Genomic DNA, 19,334 nt, shown 5'->3' with positions numbered 1-19,334 from the left:
GCGCAGGTGCGAAGAGGGGATATGATCCATAGCGATAGCCCAGAGGGCTGCGCACCAATGAGACAGAACCTGTTAATTAGGTAATCTGGCAAACATAGCTGGAGCTAACAAGACGTGTTGCTGAGCAACCAGGCATATAGTGTGAAAGTTGAGCACAGTGTTAGACAGCGCCTATACAGTTAGGCAACGGGTTCTGTTAGGGGTAAAATTGACACCTCAGCTGTTATGCTCATAATTTTCTTTTAACTCCACCCCCCAACATAACATAATTCACTAGATAATGAATAACACCATTTTAGGAAAAGTCATGCACTGAGATAAATAGGACTTTTGACAGTTACAGGCATTTTAAAACAGGAGGGATAAAAATTACCCCTTGGCAGTTCTATAGTGTTAAGAAGAACCAGAGAACAGATATAAAAGACTCAGAAAACCAGATGAAAGTTGATCAATATGAACATTTATTTCTGGAAAGAAGTTACAAATTGCTTTGAAACAGTGTCTACTCAGATTATAAGATATGTTAATTTATTTTTACTCTTTTTCAGATACAGTCATTATAGGAAGATATGTTTTTTCTTTTAAATCCTCTATTCTGTTTTCCTACTGAGAGACTGAAGACTGATGGACTAAAGGATGCTATGCTATGACTGAATGTGCCTAAAATCAGGACAGTAGTATCTGACCAGTTAAATTTTTCTTGTCTGTCAGCGACATGAGAGGAGGGGCAGCGAGGGGACAGCAGACTGACAGATGAGATGTACTTGATATCAGCCGCAAAGCAAAGTGGCAAGAGATGTAAGAGGACATGGAGCTGAAGAGGTTTGTTTCGCAACCAGGCGTGCCTCTCAGTGTGATTACTGGTGTGTACCTCATATGACACTTGTTATTCTGAAGGTTGACAATATGTAAAAACAAAAATGACAAGACTAAAAACAAAAATAGAAAAAAAAAAGGGTTGGCAGGAAGCATAAATATTTTCTTCCTTTTACTTAATTTAGCTTTGGTTTACTAAATTTCAGTTAGCTTAGTTTACAAAATTATTGAGCTATGGCTACATTTTAGAGCTGCCCCATCAACCTAAGTAATCATCTCTTTGAGAAAAAACAAACAAACAAAAAAACACTTTACAGGCAAAAATGCCAATGATTTGCTGGTTCTATTTCCTCAAATGCAAGGATTTGTTCCTTTTCTTTATCATCAGTGACATTAGAAATCACAGACCTTTATCAGTGTGATACATTTTATAGACTACATTAATCACAAAAGTAATGATCAAATTAATTAAAATATGATCTTATGTTACAGAATTTCTTGACAAAACATTTTCCCTTTTAAACATTTTTCTCAATTAGTTATTATGAAATCGACAGTGAAAGACACTGCTGCAGAGGCATTATTGGGAAGTTTACATAATGTAAGTTTCATACAAAGCACTGAAGATTCCCTCAAAAACACAAACTCCAGTGGCATTGTAATAACACTGTAAAACTGCAGCTCAGGATTTCAGAGGTATGTGTGGACAAAAGGGACATTGCTGGTACGCAGAACAACGGACAAAATGATAAAACGTGAGTGTTAGTCTGATCCCTCAAAAACATGTCACCTTCAAAATGGTCTGTACTTCCGACTTAATAAATCTGTAAACTCAACTTCATTGTAGACACCTTCTTGGCAATCTGGCGAATTTACACTGGAAGAAAGGCAGTACTCTGAGCATCTATTTATTAGCCACATGCAGTGCTGCTGAGGTGGAGAGGACAGGCAACAGTTGACAATGAAATTTTTGTCATTAAAAATAATTCTACTACTGTTACTGCATAGCTCAGGGAAAAGAAATACCTCTGAAAATAAATATGATAAATACATAGGTGAAAGAACTGCATCAGTGTCTGCTCTAGCCCTTTTCACAGTTGGTTCTTTACAAAATGTAAATAAATAAAGACAGAACAAGGTCCAAACCATCATGTTGGTCATTGAGCAGTGCTTGCTGGGCTGCAGGATCAAGGTGCTGAACAGCTTGAATCTGAAAGCTATGGGAAATTTTGCATCTGCCAAATAATGCTTCTGATATGACTGAAGCAGTCCAGGCGTCTGAACTTAACACAGCTGCTAAAATGCTTGTAATAATCAGCATTTCCTGGTAAAGACACTGGGTGGTAATGTTTTCACAGCTAAAACACCTCGGTTACACTGAATTGAAATACAGAACCTAGTGTTTTATTTTATGTCAGACATGATGTGTACACAAATTTGTAGGTATATGAGATACACTCCCCTCCAAAAGTATTAGAAAAGTGAGGCCAATTCCTTTATTTTTGCTGTAAACTTAAAACATTTGGGTTTGACATCAAAATATGAACAGGGGACAAGAGATCAACATTTCAGCTTTTATTTCCAGGTATTTACATCTGGATCTAGTATACAACTTAGAAGATTGCACCTGATGTTTGAACCAACCCATTTTTCATGTGAGCAAAAATATTGGAACATGTGAATTACAGATGTGTTTTGTTGCCCAGGTGTGGCTATTACATTGACTATTCAAACAATAAATAGTGCTGAATGTCTACGCTCAGTTTCAGATTTAGGTTTTGCCTGTGCAGACTGCATTTATAGTTAGAGCTGCAACCAACATGAAAACCACAAAACTGTCTATGGGTGAAAAACAAGAAATTGTGAAGGTGACAAAAGATGGAAATCAATCAGAACATTGACCATAGCCAGTGGCCAAGCATTTGGAAGGTCCTGAAAAAGAAAGACCCTAAAACAATTGTTAATAACATCAGCAACAATCTCCAGAGGGCTGGAGAGAAGGTATCACAATATACTGTTTGCAGAAGACTTCATGAACAAAAGTACAGAGGCTACACCAGAAGATGCAAACCCCTCTTTAGCAAGAAGAAGAGGAAGGCCTGGCTGGAATTTGCCTAAAAGTAAAGAGACAAGCCTCAAAAATTCTGGGACAAAGTTTTATGGACTGATGAGACAAAGATGAATCTTTACCAAAGTGATGGAAAGCCTAAAGTTTGGAGAAAGAAAGGATCTGCTCATGATCCTGTGTAACACAGTGGAGGTAATGCCATGGCTTGGGCTTGCATGGCTTCTTCTGGGACGGCTCATTAATCTTCATTGATGATGTAAAACATGATGGCAGCAGCAAAATGAACTCGGACATGTACAGAAACATTTTGTCAGACAGACAGATGCAACTAAACTGATTGGGAGAACCTTCACCATGCAGAACAAACAACACAGGAGTTCATCAGGGACAAGAAGTGGCCAAGTCAGTCTCCAGACGTAAACCCTATAGAGCAGCATTTTACCTGCTAAAGAGGAGACTGAACCCCCCAAAACAAACTGAAAGAGGCTGCAGTGAATGTCTGGAAAAGCATCACAAAAGAAAATTGCAAACGTTTGGTGATGTCAGTGGGTCACAGGCTTGATGCAGTTATTGCAAGCAAATGATTTGAAACTAAACTTAAGTCTGATTCACTGTAAATGATTTTAAGTCCATCTGTTCCAATACTTTTGCTCACCTAAAAATTTGGTGTTTCGTTACAAATAATTTAATCTTCTAAGTTGTGTATCAGATCCAGATGTAAATACCTGGAAAAAAAAAGCTGAAATGTTGATCTCTTGTCTCATATTCATCTTTTGATGTCAAACCCAAATGTTTAGAGTCTACAGCAAAAAATAAAGCAATAGGCCTCATAATTCCAATACTTTGGGAGGGGAGAGTATATTTTTATATATATTACACCTAGCTGCATATTTAAATAGTGGGTACAGTTTTAGTTACTGACATGTCAGCCAGAAGGTTCATTTCAGACAGAGATAAACGACCCCATGATGTAATACTAAACCTCCTTGGAAGGTTAGTTGGTAAACTGCATTAACACCCAACAAGAGCCACAAATAAGAACCGATAAAGTGCAAGAAATGTAGACCACAGTACATAAAGCACTGCCAGTGACTAGACAGATCCAAAACTGCTCTGAGAGAAAGATCTTTATTTCCTATGCTTTACCTCTAAAAAAACAAAACAAAACAAACACAAAAACCCTTCGCCCTCTGGTGTACGAGTCGCTATCACTGTCAACATACATCACCATCTTCAGCATTGCAAACATAGAATGAGCCCCCATGTACCATGTAGTGTTTTCTCCTCTAGTCTTGCACTAGCTCTCGTTCATTCACACACACACACACACACACACACACACACACACACACACACACACACACACACACACACACACACACACACACACACACACACACACACACACACACACACACACACACCTCTCATGAGAATGAGGAAGGACAGGGGGCACAGAGAGACACAGTGATCTTATATCAACATGAGCACAGTATGGTGAATATCTGGAAGAGAAGAATTAGGAATAAAAGCCAGAATGCACTGGAAGCAAAAACCGGTCACTGAAATTTATGAATCAGTTTATAGCTGGTAGCAGATTAGAGCCTCAGCAACACTGATCACATGAGGCTGATGGTCTCCTTCGCCTATGGTCTGCTTTATATATTGGGAGACATAGTATAAGATTAGCTATACCATATTATATACTATCAATGATATTTTGTTTAAAATCTGATTGTATGCTTTAATTTCAAGTTATATATTGTATAGGGGATGATTTGAGTTTATTAGCTGCAGCCATGTTTGGCTTTTACTATGCTATTTTTCAAAGAGAGCAAATTGATTAATGATATACAGGATGTTTGCATTTAAATAGGTCAATGGCTAATAAGATATCTCAGGATACAGGCAAAGAAACCTAAATCAGACAAGATCTGTGATAAAGATGAAATTAAATAAACAGGTCCCTTTGTATATGGGTGAATCTGATGCTTCCAATGCGTTGCTGCAGCAAGCCTAACTGGACATCCTAAATACAGTAGGTGACTAGTAGAATAGGAAACCGACCACAGTCAAAACACGAACCACCAAAAGGAAACCTCTTTTTATCCCCAAATTTTTTCCTCAATTTTCTGAGAAAGCTAATTCTGAAAATGTTCAAGCTGACTGTTAACATGATGTCTGACCATGCCACACTTCAATTTCCTTCATTAAGAACAACAAACTTTTCCTCACCTTAGGTTTAGTGCTGGTCTGAAAGCCTGCGCGTCAGCATAGTCTCCTGGTGGGAGACTTCAGTTCTTGAACAGTGTATACTTATGTCTATAAAAAGGAACTTTGTTGTGGAGCAGACCTCAGCTGCAGCGCCTGACATGCTCTAGCACATACTCTGGAAAGTGCAGACTGCAAACCTGCAGACCGTCCAGTTTGCAAGGCATCCTGGGATACTCATCCTCCTTCCACTTGTTTTCTTCAGGATCAAAGGTGAGGATAGAGTCACTGTAGTGGCCATTGTAACACAGGCCACCCAGTACCATAATCTGCCTGTCTAGCACTGCCACCCCATGGCCGCTGCGACCAATAGGCATGGAGGCGAGAATAGTCCACTCATCAGTCTCAGGGTCGTACACCTCTGTAGACGGACAGCCCTGCGACTCGAAGGAAGCTCGTAGGATTACGCACACACCCCCGAACACGTACAGCTTCCCATTGTGAGAGATCATCTTATGGAAGCACCGGGCATAGTTCATTTTGGATTTGTTCTCCCAGCAGCTGGTGTGAGTGCCAGGCAGCAGCGAGCTTCGGCCCGCACGTGTCCTGTGTGCGTCCGAGCCACCTGAGCTCCCTCCTCCTCCACCTCCTGCTTCCCGCCCTGGATCAAACACACACACCTGTTTGGAGGTGGAGGAGGAGGTGATGCCCCCTGTGATGTAAAGTTTCCCATTAAGGACTGTTCCCTCATGGCCATATTTGTTTACAGGATATGGGTCCACAAACTCCCAGCGGTCCTCTGTTATGTCATATCTCTCTGTGGAATAGAACGTCTCATCTCGTGTACGGCCTGCTACGGCATAAATAAACTTACCGATGACACCCACAGCAAACTCCGACCTGCAACACCAAAAATAATAATAATAAAAAAAAATGTTACTAATTACGGTGGGTTGGGAGTTGGCAAAAAACAGCTAAATATCTATATGATGTGACAATAAATGCAATAACAAACAAAGCAAAGCCATTTTTGTATTACAGTATAAACGCACAGATTGTTGGGCTACTCTAACCTTGGTACAGACATGTCAGCCATGCGTAACCAGGAGTTTTGTCGAGGGTCGTAGCGGTAGACTTTGGAAGAGGCATGAAACTCTCCGTCCGGCCCCAGTTCTTCTCCACCTAACAGGAAGGCAAAGTTGTTGACGATAGCCAAACAGTCGGGTCTCAACGGCACCTGAGGTCCCTCCAGCTCCCACCACACCTGAAGGATTACAACCCAAGTTAGCGAAGCTGACAGACACTGATCAATCCATATTATACAAACAGATTAGAGTGAGGGACCACAATTGTACAACAGAACAAGTAGAAACTAACTTTTTTTCCTGCAACAGTTCAAAATAAATTTTGTTTTTGCTAAATCTATTCATTGGTTAAGCCCCAAAGGTATTCAGGAATAGACTCTTAAAGGACTAATTGGTGGATTAGTCCAGTTACTACCCTTGTTAGTTAAAAGAAAGCTTAAAACCCTGTAAGTTCCTCCTGGGTGCTCATGTTCATTTTAGTTTTGTGTGTGTTTATTAGTTTGGTCAGGATTGCCCTTAAACTGTCTTAACTCAACTTTGGTTTTATTCATAATTTATGAGTTTAAATGTTTGTAGCATGCTTTGAAAGTCCAAGTCAACCACAACTCATTAGGCTCCTTTAACCCACTGGAAACTCCCTTGATTACAAACCACCTTTGTAGTGCTTTAAGATTAGTAGTGAAGCCATGTTGTCTTTGTGTATTCAAAAAGAAGTCAGAGGTCATGGTCAACTGCAGAACAGTTTCATGGAAACACTAACAGAACAAACGTTTGCTGATATACATGCACTTTTCCAACTATCTTAGTCACACTGCAGCAGAGTTACTGGCATTTACAAGCTGTATATGGAGCACATATACAGGGTAAGTTATTTTGGGGCTTTTCAGCCTTTATTTTCAAGTGGGTCATAGAAGTCAACAGGAAATGGTGGAAACAGGGAAAGAGAGAGGGGGAAGACCTGCGACAAATTTCGGCAGCGGGACACAAACCGCTGATGTCGCGCACACACTTATGTATATGGTGCGCCGCCGAAACCACTCGGCTATCGGGGCGTCCCCAGCACAATACTTAACATGAGAATTATCTTAACTAAATTAAAAAAATAAAACATGCCCCTCCTGGGCAGAAAAATGAGCAGGCACCTTCGGACGCTGCAGCAGCAGGATCTTGCTGTTAACCATGCTGTGACCGATCATTCCCCTGAAGACAGCAATCTGCGGGCGGATGGAGCGGATGCGGTTTGAGCGTGTTTCCACCAGGGGCTGCTGGTTGACATCATGGAAATAGCTGAGTGCCTGGTCTACCTCCTGCCTCAGCTGTCTGGAGTAACGGTAAAACTCTGATGTCTTCACCTGTGAGGAGGAAAAGGAGGACGGAAGTCACAGTGACAACATTGTTAAAGATCATTTAACTTAGACTTTAGGACGTGTTGTAGTACCCGGTTATAGTACCCCTCTGCATGACATTCTCTTACGTAGATATGTTTCGTTGTTATTCCAGCTTTTCTAAACTGTTTTTAACAAATATGTCTATAAATCTGCCCTGCCTGCCACCCAGCAAAGCTTATAAGAAGCATATTTCACGCTGTGAGCAGTTATTTCTATCAGTCAGCCATGGAGGAGCTCTTTGCAGCCAAAAGTCTAGACAGAGAGGAGTTATGTGTGTCATGTGTGCCACAGTTGTTTTGTCGACACAGTCCAGTTAGCATAACAGTGTGAGCTGTGAATCTCCTCATCAAAACAGACATGACATTTAAAAAAAAAAAAAATCCATCCTCTAGTTAACCTAATGTATAAAGTATGTATCATAAAGCTTGTGATACTGATTGTTAGTCAGCTAATGCTAGCCTTAGACTAGAGGCTGCTTTTTGTACAGTTTGTCCCAGCCAAGCATCTATAGCTCACACTGTTGCTAGGAAATGATAGGATGTGATAGAGGGGATAAAGAGTGGTTAGGAGTGGTTTATGGTTTTGAATCTCATTAGACCGTTTATAGGCTGAAAAGAAATTAATTAATGCAGCTTGAAACCTGTGCACTACTGTCACAGAAAGAACTATACGCTTTCACAATTTAAAAATAGTTTCTATATTCTCCTGATCAACAAATAAAAAAAATTAAAAAAGAAAACTAACTAAAAATTTTATTATCCTCAGCTACAGATATCTAGATCCAGAAAGCACACTCACCTTCTCAAAGATGTTGGCAGGAGTCATGAGCGAGAAGCGGATGGACTGTACAATGGTATCCGTGTGCCTCCAGCGCCGCCTGTCATGTCGTAGCCACGCCTGGACAGCTTCATACAGCTCGATTTCTGGGAAGCGACTCAGAGCATCACTGTTCAGGTATGCCTGGTTCAGAAAAACGAAATGAAAGCAAAACTGTAATAACTTTTTTTTTTTTTTTTTTTTTTTAAAAATCGGTCTCTATGAATAGTGTCAGGTTTATGTGACAGTATTCATAGTCTACATCCATCAAAATAAACATTTTCTTTCCTTTCACTGTGATAAATCTATATATGTTATAATCTACTATAGACAATGTGCCGTCTACTAATAGGAAATAGCAACGCTCATTATACATTAAGTGATAGGAGCTACACAGTTTTCTGATCTGTGCGTCTTTATTAAAAGGTCATTATTGACTTCACACTGATCACTAACAAAACTTTCACTGAGCTTTTCGTATGATGTGATGTTGAAGCATTAGCAGGATATGCTTGTGTCAGGTAAAGTGAAAGGTAAAGGTAAAGTGGCTATTAACAAACAGCATAAGTGTTGTATAAATGAATCAGAAGAAAAATAATTCAGGACGATAACCATTTGTTTTCTCGTCTACACCACAAGCACTGCAGACACTTTTTTTTTTTAAAACACAAATGTAAATGATATGCTCCTATCTTATTCAATCCAGCCGTTTACACTGCCTACATGTTTGTTTGCATTATAACTTGGGGGGTAAATCATATTTCTTTGCTTTCTTTCCTACAGTTCCACCAAAACTTTGTTTTTGTTTTCTTTTGTTTTATCATTGGTTTTATAATGTTGTTTCTTGAGAGTTTTGATCCGCAGTGTTGCCTTTTCCAATGTGTTTCTGAAGTCTCCTCTGGGTGCTTTTTGTAAACAAAGTGCTTACAATGCATGAGTGAACATGAGCCCAGGATAGACACAAGAGTGGTCTCACGAGGTTCATACGCTTGTGGTGTGGATAAGGGGGTAAGCTTTTCAAGTTTCAACAGCATGGTAATTGCTGATCATTATTTGGCTGATCACATGCTACACAGTTTCAGATTTTGGAAGTAAATTTCCTACAGTCTAAGACAATTTCACCTTAATATGAAATTCAAGTATATTTCATGCAACTCATGTAAATGTCAAGAGTAATTTGATTGATTCCAAATTTCTAAAACAGAGCAACATGGCTTATAATATGATAGTTGTGACGTTTAGACTACTTGGGTTAAAACTTAAAAAAAACAACTGGCACAATCATAGCTTTGTTGTTAGTAATTGGTTAGTAATCTAAACCTGAAGTCTCTCAAGACTGAGGTAGGACAAGAAGTCGGGTCGGCTCATGAGAGGGACAAAGTTGTTGAGTAGAAAGTTGTCAAGCTGCTCCTGGACACCCTCCACACCCACGCTGAAGTCCTCCAGGAGGCGCATGACCTCAGCACAGTTCTCCAGGCAGATCTTGGCGAGCAGGAAGGAGCAGCAGAACTCCACCGCCTCTGTCAACTGCACATACATGGCTGCCTGCCAGCACAGGAGGAGAGGGTGAATTTTGATTGGTTAGTGTGTTGAAATGGTGAATTGAAAGACTGACTCTTGAATACTCCTGTATATCAGAAAATGCTTTAACTCCTAAAAATCAATCTGCAATCTTAATTAAATATATTAGCATAAATTACATTACTACACTGATCAGCCACAATATTAAACCACCTGCTGAAGAATGTGTAGGTTCTCCACATGCCTCCCAACAGGTTCTGACCTTCCTCTGGTATCAGAAACCAGAACGTCAGCAGCAGGTGCTTCCTTTGAATTTTTCAAAGTCGATTTATAAATTCTCAACATCAATCAATTAATTTATGCCTTCTATGGATGCTTGAAGCTAGACTAGACTTTTAACCCTGTTATTCTCTCATAACCACTTCAGGCTTTTCTTCTTTGTGCAACAAAATGTGGCTACACAAGAGTTGAGCGAATCATCCATCAACATGGCTACTCAACAGAGGCTATTCTGCTGAATGCAATGTCAATGTTAAGGCAAATGTCTGGGTGCATTTCAGATTTCAAGAGTATGGAGAGAGTGGGGAGCTCTACAAAAACAAAACCATGGGTAAGATGTGCAACACTGAGGTGATATACTGTGGAAATACAAAACATTTCAAAAAGTGTTTTGAGACATTACCCAAAAATACAACCTGCACATCCAAAACAAGCTCTACTCGAGAAGGCCTTTGCATTGAAGTTCCCATCCAGTTCTCTGCATGCTCAAGAAACAAGTCTGGTGCATCTTTCATATGTAAGGGCAAACGCCTACACAGCACTGTTAAAAACATTGGCTTCCGAAACCTCATTAATACATTACAGTGTTGCTACATTTTACCGTTGCTTTAACATTTCAATGAAGTTGCAATCCTAAAACTATATGGAGATGTGAAACATACTGTCACAAGTTCACTTAAGTTGGCAAATAGTTGGCAACTTGTGACAGTGGGACATCCAGAATAACAGATTCATTGTCCACCATGTCATCTCAGCTGTCCTTCCTTGGACACTTTTGGTAGATAGTGACCGTTGCAGACTGGAAACAGCCAACAACACCTGCTGTTGGCACAGCTTCAAAACCAGTTCTCCTTTGAAATGAATGGGAGTTGTCCTGGTCCAGATTTTTGAAGGCATGGGCGAGAACGCACTATTACTCTTTCCCATTTTATTGTTTTGCTAACACATCAAGTTATTTGCTGACTTATATATATATATATATATATAGCCTTTAATAAATAGCACTAAGATTAGATAATTAATGTTATTTACTTACCCTACTAATGTTTTAATATTGTGGTTGAATGATTAATTTGTATGATGTTACCTGCAGGATCTCTTGAACAGTGGGCATACTAAGCTCCAGTGAGCCATAGTACATAAATCGGAGGATGTGGCCAAACCCAGCAGCTGTCAGCCCTTTCATGTGGATCTTGTCCTGGTCCCTCTCTCTCATGTCTGCTGTGAACATGACCCGGAAATAGTCGCTCTGGGTGGCCAGAAGCGCCTTGTGGGCCTGTAGGAGAAGCAGAGCGGACAGTCACATGTCTGTAAATCTTTCAACATTGTAATGTCCCCTTAAAATAATACTACTTTGTGTGTACTCCACCCTGTTCACTCTGCAACGTAGATCCTGAGCCAACTAAGCAAATCGAGAACCAAAGAAAAATGCCATGTCTGTTGTTTGGACGCGTTTTGGCTTTAGTGAAGATAGCAGAACAAAAAGGAGTCAAATGTTAACACTGCAGAAAAGGTTTCAGTGACCAAAGGTAATACCACCAATCTACGTCAACAGATGCAATGTGAGTACTACAAGTTATGGTTCATCTGTGCATGTTTACTTCAATTATTTTAGAATCACCACAATAGTACATTGTTTCATTAGAAAAAAAAAAATCCCAGCTTTAATAGTTTAGCAAATTTACAGTACAAAGCTTGTCAGGGAACTGAGGGCAAAAAAAAAGGAAAAAAAGCAAAACTTAAAAAAAAACATTCGCAGCACTGGATTGACCCAAAAATTTATTACCGTAATTTGGTGCACATTAAACTGACAACAGGTGCAATGGAGAGGCAAAATCAAGACAACGCCCAGCAATGGAATGGTTTTAAATGTGGTGGCCACAGACAAATGCTCTCTCCTTATCCTTCCTGACTGACTCTTCTCAAGTTTTGTGTTTTGCTACTGTCCTTTTTGTGTCCTTGCTTCTGCTACTATTGGTAGCATGAGGCAGTAACTTCAGCCCAGTCAGGGTGAAGGTTTGCAAAAACCTAGTCCAATAACTCCAAGATGGCACATCCATCTATGCAGTCATAAGGTTTGCTGTGTCTCCCAGCATAGTCTCAAGAGCATGGAGGTGATACCAGGAGACTGGCCATTACAGCAGGAGAGCTGGACAGGGCTGTAGAAAGGCAACAACCCAGCAGCAGAACTGATATCTGCTCCTTAGTGCACAAAGGAACAGAAGGAGCTCTCTCTAGGAAAGCCCAACAAAAACAATCTCCAGCAGGCTACTGGTGTACATGATTCTGACTAACCTGTCAGAAACAGACTCCATGAGCCCCAACTTCCTCTACTATGAGATTTGCTCAGAGCCCCAGACCATGCAGTGCCATTTACCAGAGAACACCAGAATTGGCAGGTCCGGGGGCCGCTGGTGGTGTAGTGGTAGCGTGCCCATCCATGTACGCAGGCCTGTATACCTGCATGTCCTCCCCTCCTCTCTACCTTGGCTTCCTGTCTATCTACACTGTCCTGTCAAAATAAAGGCAAAAACTGCCCAAAAAAATAATACTTTAAAAAAAGAAAGGTGTGTTCCAACTAGGGCTGTTCAATTATGTAAAAAAAAAAAAAAAATCATTATCACAATTATTTTGGCCATTATTGAAATCGCTATTATTTTACAAGATTACTCATTGACTTTGGAAATATGTTGCATTTATTGAACAAAACAATGATTTCTGCTTAAAACAAATAATATAAAATATATCCATGCATAAATAGCGGTGCCAACACCACAACGTAGCAAATCTTGAATCAGTGAATCAGGCACATAATACATTTTTGATCCACGTCCGCTTCTTCGAATCCAAACAACAGAATTGCTTCCACCTCCTTTGTTGTCCAAAGACTTCTGTGGCTGCTCTATTTCCACCTCTTTCCATCTTCACCCACGCTGATTTTTAAGCGCCACCAGATACCACATACGCGACTTGTTTCGACAACAGTATAGGCTGAGAGAGTTTGGGCTTCCGGAGCGGTGAAAGTGCACATGCGCGTCATTAAGAACGCAGGTCAAAATAACTGGAAAAACGGAATAATCATTTCTTTCCCTCAATTACATAGTTTTTGTGATTGTTGAGACCCAAAATCGATAACAAAATTTGATTAATTGCACAGTTCCGACTAGAGGCATCACACGTCTCCTTCCACAAAACTGTCTAATAAATACATGTTATCATTATCTCAACACATCAAGGAATAAAACAGCTGAAAATCTATTATTTATTAGAATTTAATTCTAAAATGTGTGTTTTCAGCTTTATTGGTGTACCTGGAAGTGGTGCTCCTCTATTAACAGTGTGACATCGAGAAGCAGACGCTCCTCATAGAGTGCCCGAAATCCAGATGACACACTCCCATCGTGCACCTGGGACAGGTACACCTCCACATCCGCCCCCGACATAACACACCTAGAGGCATGAAGGAGAGCAAAAAGCAGCATGAAGGGAAAGGGAGACAGGCTGAAAGGGTCAAAACATTTCTATAAAGTCTAAAAACTAAACCTGTCCACATTTATCTACTCTGAACATAAAGCAGGGATGAAAGCACAAAGACAAGGAAAAGATTAAGTTGTTTGGTGGGGCTGAAACATTAATTCCAACTCTGCAAGGACATTCAGCATTAAAAACTCAGCTCTTCAGCAGCTGCAACCTAACAAGCTGTTGCACTTTCACGGCTAAATGCACTGTGTGTGATTCCTCACACACACACACACACACACTGGGGAAATACCCTACTTCACTGCAGCACCGTGAGACTAATAGAAAATATAGATAGAGGAAATCCATGAGAAAAAAAAGCATCCTACATTTCATTAATCAGTATCTTCAGTATGAAAACACACAGACATATATATGTACACAAGTCACATACTAAAAAATACACACACACACACACACACACACAAAATGTATATTTTTAATTTCACCCATAAGAGAGAGTAGCAAAAAGAAACAGTTACTTTCACACCTACACAAACTCAATTACTCACAAAAAATGTGAATGAACACGCGCACACAGCACACTTACCTCTGATTGGCCACGGGCATGTCAGAGGGGTTGTCCGAGCCAATCAGAGGACAGTGCCCCTTGTGTCCAGTAGATGCTAAAATCTCCCTTTTCTGAGCGTCAATCACCTGGACGACAAAGCCAACACAACCGCCACATTAAAGCATGAATGACTGCAATAAATAATCCACACAGTGAGGCACACTGTGGCATCTTCAGTCACAGCCTAAAGTATGTGGACTCCTGAACATTACATTCATATGTAACTACAGAGGCAAGAAGCATTCAAATTTATACAATAGCTCTCCACCCAAAAAATGGGATAATAATATAGAATGAACAACAGCACACACCATTTAGTTCTGAATTACTACACAAGCAAACACCTTTTAGAGAATGATAACAAAAAATTACTACGTCCAAACTTATTCATACCCTCTTGTAATCATTGTCAACCAACCATGAAATGTTACAACAAACTAATGTTTTTTGGGCAGAAATGTATTAAATAGCATTGTAAATGTTTCTTGAATTTTCAAGACCAGTTTTCTGCCCTATATAAGTTGAGTAGCTCTTTAAATTTCATTTTGGAATCAACACAGCAACTGTCATGCCAAAGACCAAACAGGATGGTGAAGACTTGCAAGCTAGGATTATTGATGCCCAAACGGAAGGAAAAGGATACAAAAATTTAAACTGCTAGTTTCAATCGTGCAAAGTATTGTAAAAAAATACAATAAGTGTAACACTTTGAAAATTCTCCATGGACGGGGTCGGAAGGCAACAGTGTCAACTCGGTTTAGCAAAAAGATTCAGTGACAAGTCCAGATCAATCCAAGAATTACTACAAAGGCTTTGCTGGCAGAACTGAGCTCAACTGGTGTGAATATATCAAGGCAGACACTCCAGATGAAATAAAGATTGAGCTCAGAGATGTGGCTTCTGTGTGGCAAAAGAAAAATGAGGCCTACAAACCACCATGAAGCAGAGGGGCGGTAGCCTAATGTTCTGGGGGTGCTTTGCAGCAAGTGGTACTGGCAACTGAGTTAAAGTGGAAGGCATTATGAATAAAGAGCAATATCTCAAGATTCTTGAAGAAAACATCAAGCAATCAGCTGAGAATCTGGACCTGGGGGAGTGTTGGACTTACCAACAGGACAACGACCCAAAATATATGACCAAAGTGGTGAAGAAATGGTTGCAAGACAATGATGTGAATGTTTTGGAATGGCCTAGTCAAAGTCCTGATCTCAACCCCGTTGAGAACTTATGGGTTGAATTCAAGAAAAGGGTCGCAGCAAGGAGGCTTTACAACCTGAAGGATCTTGAAGGTTTTGCAAAGAACGAGTGCTTAAAACTTCCTAAAGACTTTTGTAATAAACTTGTGAGCAATTACAGGAATCATTTGAAGGCTGTGATTACAAATAGAGGCTTTGCAAGTGATTATTGAAACAGGGTATGAATAATTCTGAACACAATGATTTTTTGTTTTTGTGTTGTTAAAAACATTTAAGTTGTAATTTAAAAATAAACTGTGTATGGCTGAACGCTTTCTAGCATAATTTACTGTATAATTTAAAAATAATATAGAAAAATCAAAAACTAATTCTGGATTTAACTCTACTATTACAAATGCAAAAGAAAATTTGCCAATCATTCAAATACACACACGAATCAGGCAGTCATACAGGTTGCAAACAAATCTCCAGGTTAAAAAAAACTTGCTCAGTTATAAACAACTATTAAAGTTTATGCGATATACCCTTCTTCAACTTTGGCCCACTACACTTTATATACTTGTGCTCATAATTTCCTGTTTAAAAAAGGCTCCTGACACACCTTTCAGTTTTATCTTGTCTGATTGTTGACCAGACGTCTCCACAGTAATTTATTTTGTGGTTCAGCAATTACTTGAATTAATAAAGCATTAATAGAACTGTTACAAATGCTATCCAAAATTGCAGAAACAAGCCTCTAATCAAGTCATAATGAACCAGAAACACCCTTTACAGGGGTCTCTAACTCCAGGCCTTGAGGGCCACTGTCCTGTTTGTTTTCCAACTGTCCCTGCCCTGCCGATTAACTAGATCAGGTGTGTTCAGACAGCAACGGCAGGAACAGTTGTAAAAGAAGCAGGACTGGAGATACAGTCCCCTGGGGGGATAGGACCAGTCATTTTGTCTATGAACATTATTTTCAACAGTTCCCATAAAGAGACTAAAACCAACAATGAATTTCCTCTGCTCACAGCTAAAATCTGATAGTCTCCAACCTGTATTAGCTTCTTCATTCCTTTTGTAGACTATTCTTTCACTCAACAATTAAAATACACCAGCAACAAACACATACACACACCTGAATTTAAAGACACAATTCTTTATTATGTAACCTTAGACCTAAACATTTTTTAAAAACGTAAAATGCTACTTAGACTTCACATATCCTCTTAAAATTCAGATTGCAGTTTTTCAAGAAAGGTAGAATGTCTGGAGCAGAATAGGATGAAGAGCAGGAGCAGGAGTATTTTTAAAAACTATTTAGATCTGGGTTTTTGAAATGAAAAAAAAAATAACAAAAACATGTCTACCACTGCAGTGGTGTGTCTATGATGTGTTCTTAATCAAATTTGAACAACAATGGAGATCTACAGTACAGACGAACCACTTAATCCATGTTGGAGAGAGACAGACATTAACTGCAAGCACATGCAATTCATTTATGGTTTTAGCCTCTATATGCTGAGTGTTGAAAATATTGAAAATGACTAGACTCATCCTTTAAATCTGCCACCCAGTAATAAAAACATTTTAGCTGTAAATGAAATGGTACATAATACCATTATTATTCGTTCATGTAAGTTCTATAAATCACTAGTGCTGGACACAGAACAAATGTGCTGCTGTAATGACCTTCCCCCCTGTGCACTAAGGTCATGCTCAGCTATATATCATCAGTCATAGAGGTAAAAGGGATTCACTCTGGCTGAAAGAAGACTTCAGCACTGTGCCAACAAACGACTCTAACCGTAAAACACTCATGTACCCTGTCAGCTCAGTGTGCATTGGATTGAAATAAAGCAGATGGCTGGGAGGAGGAAAGAGAGGATTGATGGGTACAGTGTATGCTGAGTTAACAGTAACAGAATGAGGCTTGCTCAGGTTTAAGAAGCAATGGTGAAGAGTCTAAAGTCATACCTTTTGGAGCCTGGGTGAGTAATCACAGGCTTTGACAGCTGAGCACTAAGGGGCCGCTCGCATTTCCTGTGTTTATGTTTCCCTGGTTCTAAGGGAAAACAGAAAAAACACATAATGAAGGAGAAAGAGGAGTGAAGAGTACCACAACATCTGTGTCTCATTCAGGGGTTTTTCAGGTTACGGCTTTTCAATTTCATTACAAATAATAAATATACATGAAAGATTGAGTGCTTGATTATGTAAAAATCATATTTTGATAACTACATACTTCTAAAATTCCAAGAAAGTGAAGAATGTGAAGTTGTTTGTTTCCTAACTCATGGGGAAGGGTGCTGCAGGTATTGAACTACAGTGGCAACAAATGTTATTTTTAAGGCTAAAACTAATTATTTCATTATGGGTTAATCTTTCTTATTTAACCTAACATATCTGATTTACAAATGTAATAAATAAATCGTGCCTTAATGCCTTAAAATACAAGCAGTTTACTTACGCATAAGACACAACAACACTATTTATGAACTTTAACTTTTAACAAAGTATTTATTCTAAAATTTGCTAGTGATCTTGATTTAGTTACTAATTGTTTGAGCCACAATGAAACAGATAAGCAATGGCTTGTTTATCTGTTTCATATATTTGGCATCTGTCAATGTGTGATCAACAAACTGGTCCTTTTCTCCTGATTATAAATATGCATCAGTTACAAAAAAACAACTGATCATCACTTCATTGGCTATTATTCATCTAATAACCCACAGCATCACTGTTGAGCTATGTTACTAGACATCACAACAGAAATTCAACGTATTTACAGTAAAATCGTGGTATAAGTGACAGAAACAGCGTCGTAAATGTGTGTAATCACCTGTATGGGGCTCAGACCTGGTTTGCCTCAGGGAAACAAAAAGTAAAGAGTCTGCGCAAACTGAGTCTTGTTACTGCAGCCGAGCTGACAAACAGCTCAGTTATACTAATTTGTGGTTAACCTGTCACGGCTCGGTTGTTTTTGTTGGTGTTAGCCACGACAGACCGAGGGGCAGTATGCAGCAGTAACGCTTAAGGCGACGCTGTTAGTGTTATTTTGGTCTTACTCTGACCTACTGAACCACATTCACACCGACACTGGCAGCACAGCAGCGGGACAGAAACAAGTCTCGCCTCCGTTACAGCCTTTGTTCTTGCCAACAGCAGCAGGGAGAAATTAGCTGCTCACCTGGAGCCAAAACAAAGGCTCACGGCTCAGCTCTGGCTAAGCTAACTCTCTGGTTAATGTTTAACACGTATTGATCATCATATCAAGATATTTCCCTCCACGGTCAGCTGTCCGACCAGCCGGATTTACTGTCACGACTCCCAGCTGTGCTGACAGCAGCTACGGGGGCTCGGACACTGCTCGACCGGGGGAGCAGCGTTAGCTTAGCCGCTACATCCCCCGTCTCACCTCGGCGGTGCGAATCCCCACAACCCCTCTTCGACCAGGCAGCTCTGGCGCCTTCGGACATGAAGTTGCGGGTTCGATTCCGGGATCAAGAAATCGGATAGCAGCAGTGCACTGCCCTGTTATCGTCCATCTGCCATATAGATAGAGACCCCCCACTCGGCCCTAAATTAAACCACAGCAGTCCACAGGCTCCGCCGACGCCATTTTCTGCAGCGACGTCATTTCCGCTTTGGGCGGAACTGTGGGGACGTTGTGCCAGATTGTTTATTTTACAGTTTGCAAACAAATGAGGAGTAAAAATACAGTGCGAAAATACAAACAACATTAACATCTAATAACGCTAAATAAAGTTCCAAACATTATTGAAGACAATATAAAAAATAACTGGGGGAGTGTTCACATTTGAGAAACGATGTAAATACTTTTTTCAATTTTTTTTATTAATTTAGCCTAGTATTTATAGT

General features: G+C 39.9%; 1 protein-coding gene across 5 annotated transcripts; it reads right to left on the bottom strand.

Moving 5' to 3' along the window:
* Positions 1–438: 438 nt before the first annotated feature.
* klhl15 (kelch-like family member 15) lies at positions 439–19,082 on the bottom strand. 5 transcript variants are annotated; one of them, XM_026305782.1, is made up of 10 exons: positions 18,871–18,923; positions 17,427–17,514; positions 14,254–14,360; positions 13,496–13,634; positions 11,272–11,460; positions 9,705–9,929; positions 8,367–8,528; positions 7,323–7,532; positions 6,169–6,359; positions 439–5,995 (listed from the first exon to the last, which is right to left on the bottom strand). In XM_026305782.1, exons 3-10 carry the CDS (start codon positions 14,271–14,273, stop codon positions 5,239–5,241), a joined length of 1,893 nt encoding a protein of 630 aa, XP_026161567.1. In that variant the 5' UTR covers positions 14,274–14,360; positions 17,427–17,514; positions 18,871–18,923; the 3' UTR covers positions 439–5,238. The 5 variants fall into 5 exon arrangements, with proteins under 5 accessions (XP_026161567.1, XP_026161568.1, XP_026161566.1 ...); XM_026305783.1 differs by lacking the exon at positions 18,871–18,923 and adding an exon at positions 18,295–18,864; XM_026305781.1 differs by lacking the exon at positions 14,254–14,360 and having other exon boundaries at positions 18,871–19,082.
* Between the last annotated feature and the right edge of the window lie 252 nt (positions 19,083–19,334).

This window comes from Mastacembelus armatus, unplaced genomic scaffold (assembly GCF_900324485.2).
Source record: "Mastacembelus armatus unplaced genomic scaffold, fMasArm1.2, whole genome shotgun sequence".
Taxonomy (NCBI): domain Eukaryota; kingdom Metazoa; phylum Chordata; class Actinopteri; order Synbranchiformes; family Mastacembelidae; genus Mastacembelus; species Mastacembelus armatus.
This window is presented reverse-complemented; position numbering and strand designations above follow the sequence as displayed.